The sequence below is a fragment of the Manacus vitellinus genome, unplaced genomic scaffold (assembly GCF_001715985.3).
Source record: "Manacus vitellinus isolate BGI_N305 unplaced genomic scaffold, ASM171598v3 scaffold_99_pilon, whole genome shotgun sequence".
In the NCBI taxonomy this organism is placed as follows: domain Eukaryota; kingdom Metazoa; phylum Chordata; class Aves; order Passeriformes; family Pipridae; genus Manacus; species Manacus vitellinus.
In genome coordinates this window covers 229,801-231,342 of record NW_021940916.1, presented here as the reverse complement: position 1 = coordinate 231,342, position 1,542 = coordinate 229,801, and the positions used below count along the sequence as shown (strand labels likewise).

Below are 1,542 nucleotides of genomic sequence, written 5' to 3'. Positions count from 1 at the left end.
CGGGAGGTGATGGGGCCCCCAGCCCGTAGCTGAGCGGCTCCCCCGTGCCGGAGGGCCCCGGGGTGGGGGGGCAGCGGGGGTCTCCTCCCCGGCTGCCCCGTGCCCGGGGCTGTTCTGCCCCCCGGGAGGGGCGCGGGGGGGGCTGTGTCACCCGGTGTCACCCCCGGGTGTTTCTGCCCCCAGGCCCGGCGCTGTGGCTCCTGTTCAGGCTCAGCTGCTCCACCAGACGCCGGCGGCCGATCGTGCAGACAGGTGAGGCAGCTCCTCCCCCGTGGGGTCGGTCTGTCCCTGTCTCTGCCAGGCGTCCTCCCCCGTCCCCCGCTGGAATCCAGGGGGAGCTGGAGCTGGGTGAGCCCTGGGGACCGGCAGCCAGGGGCCCACTGTGATCTGGGTATGGCAGAGGGGCTCTGCCTGAGCACCAGACCCCACCCTGGGGGAGACCCCTCTGCCCCAAACCCAGCCCCAGAGAGTGCGGGATTGTCCACCCTTGTCCAGCATACCAAGGATCGCTCAGGGAATCACACAGCTCCCCAGGGCAGTGGCTGATGGTGCAGGGAGGTGATCAGGAGCTCACCCCCTGTGCTGTTCCCTGCAGCGCTGTGCAGGTCCAGAAGAGCTCTGCTGTGGTCCAGAAGAAGTCCTTTGTCCCCAGCAGCCGGGGCGAGTACATTGTCACCAAGCTCGATGACCTGGTCAACTGGGCCCGGCGGGTGAGTCCGGACTCCTGGGATCCAGGGAAACACTGGAGTCCCCTCCTGCTCGGGATAAAAATAGGCTCAGAGCTCCCATGGCAGAGTTACATGGACAGAGAGTGACATTTGGGTCCAGTGACAGAGCGGGACAGAGGCTGGAGGGGCCACCACTGCCTGCGTGGTGCTCGGGGCTGTCCCTGGGGGGCTCTGACCTGTCCAGGAGGGCTCTGAGGTGGTTTGGGCAGCGTGGGAGGTGCAGGGGAGCAGCTCAGGCTGCACCCACAGCTCTCCCTGTGTCCGTTGCCCCAGAGCCGTGGGTTTTGCTCTCCCACACTTTGAACTTCTCCTGTTCCATTTCCCTTCTGTCTGATGGACTCTGTGAACTCAGACAATGCCCAGGCACCCCCAAAAGGCCAGGCAGTGGAAGGATTGGACAAAAATTTATTTCCAAAGTGGAGAACACAGGACTCAAAGAACATCAACCATTTCAAACACCAGGCCTGGGGAAAGAACCACCCCCTGTTCCCCTCAGGGCTGTTATCATCCCTGGCCCCCCTCTGTGGGGGCCCTCACACGTGTCTGCAAGGACTTGCCTTCTTCTCATACCAGGGAGAGTTTCCCTGGGACACAGGAGGGGGAAACACCTAAAACTGTCTCTGGGAAAGATTCCTCTCCCAGGCGGGAAGACCCTCCTGTGCGAAACGAGCCCTGATGTCCCTGCAGTGAATCCCCGGAGGGGTCTTCACCCTCACAGACCCTTCCCCCACGAGTCACCCGCCCCTGTCCCCGTGTCCCCACAGAGCTCCCTGTGGCCCATGACCTTCGGGCTGGCCTGCTGTGCCGTGGAGAT

General features: G+C 64.1%; 1 protein-coding gene across 1 annotated transcript in view; it reads left to right on the top strand.

Annotated features, from left to right (window-relative positions):
* Positions 1–1,542, top strand: part of NDUFS7 (NADH:ubiquinone oxidoreductase core subunit S7) — a 5,977-nt gene that overhangs the window by 2,403 nt on the left and 2,032 nt on the right. Inside the window, exons 2-4 of the mRNA XM_029965337.1 lie at positions 54–252; positions 596–710; positions 1,493–1,540. Of these exons, the coding sequence (XP_029821197.1) occupies positions 54–252; positions 596–710; positions 1,493–1,540 (362 nt within the window). The remainder of the gene's footprint in view (positions 1–53; positions 253–595; positions 711–1,492; positions 1,541–1,542) is intronic.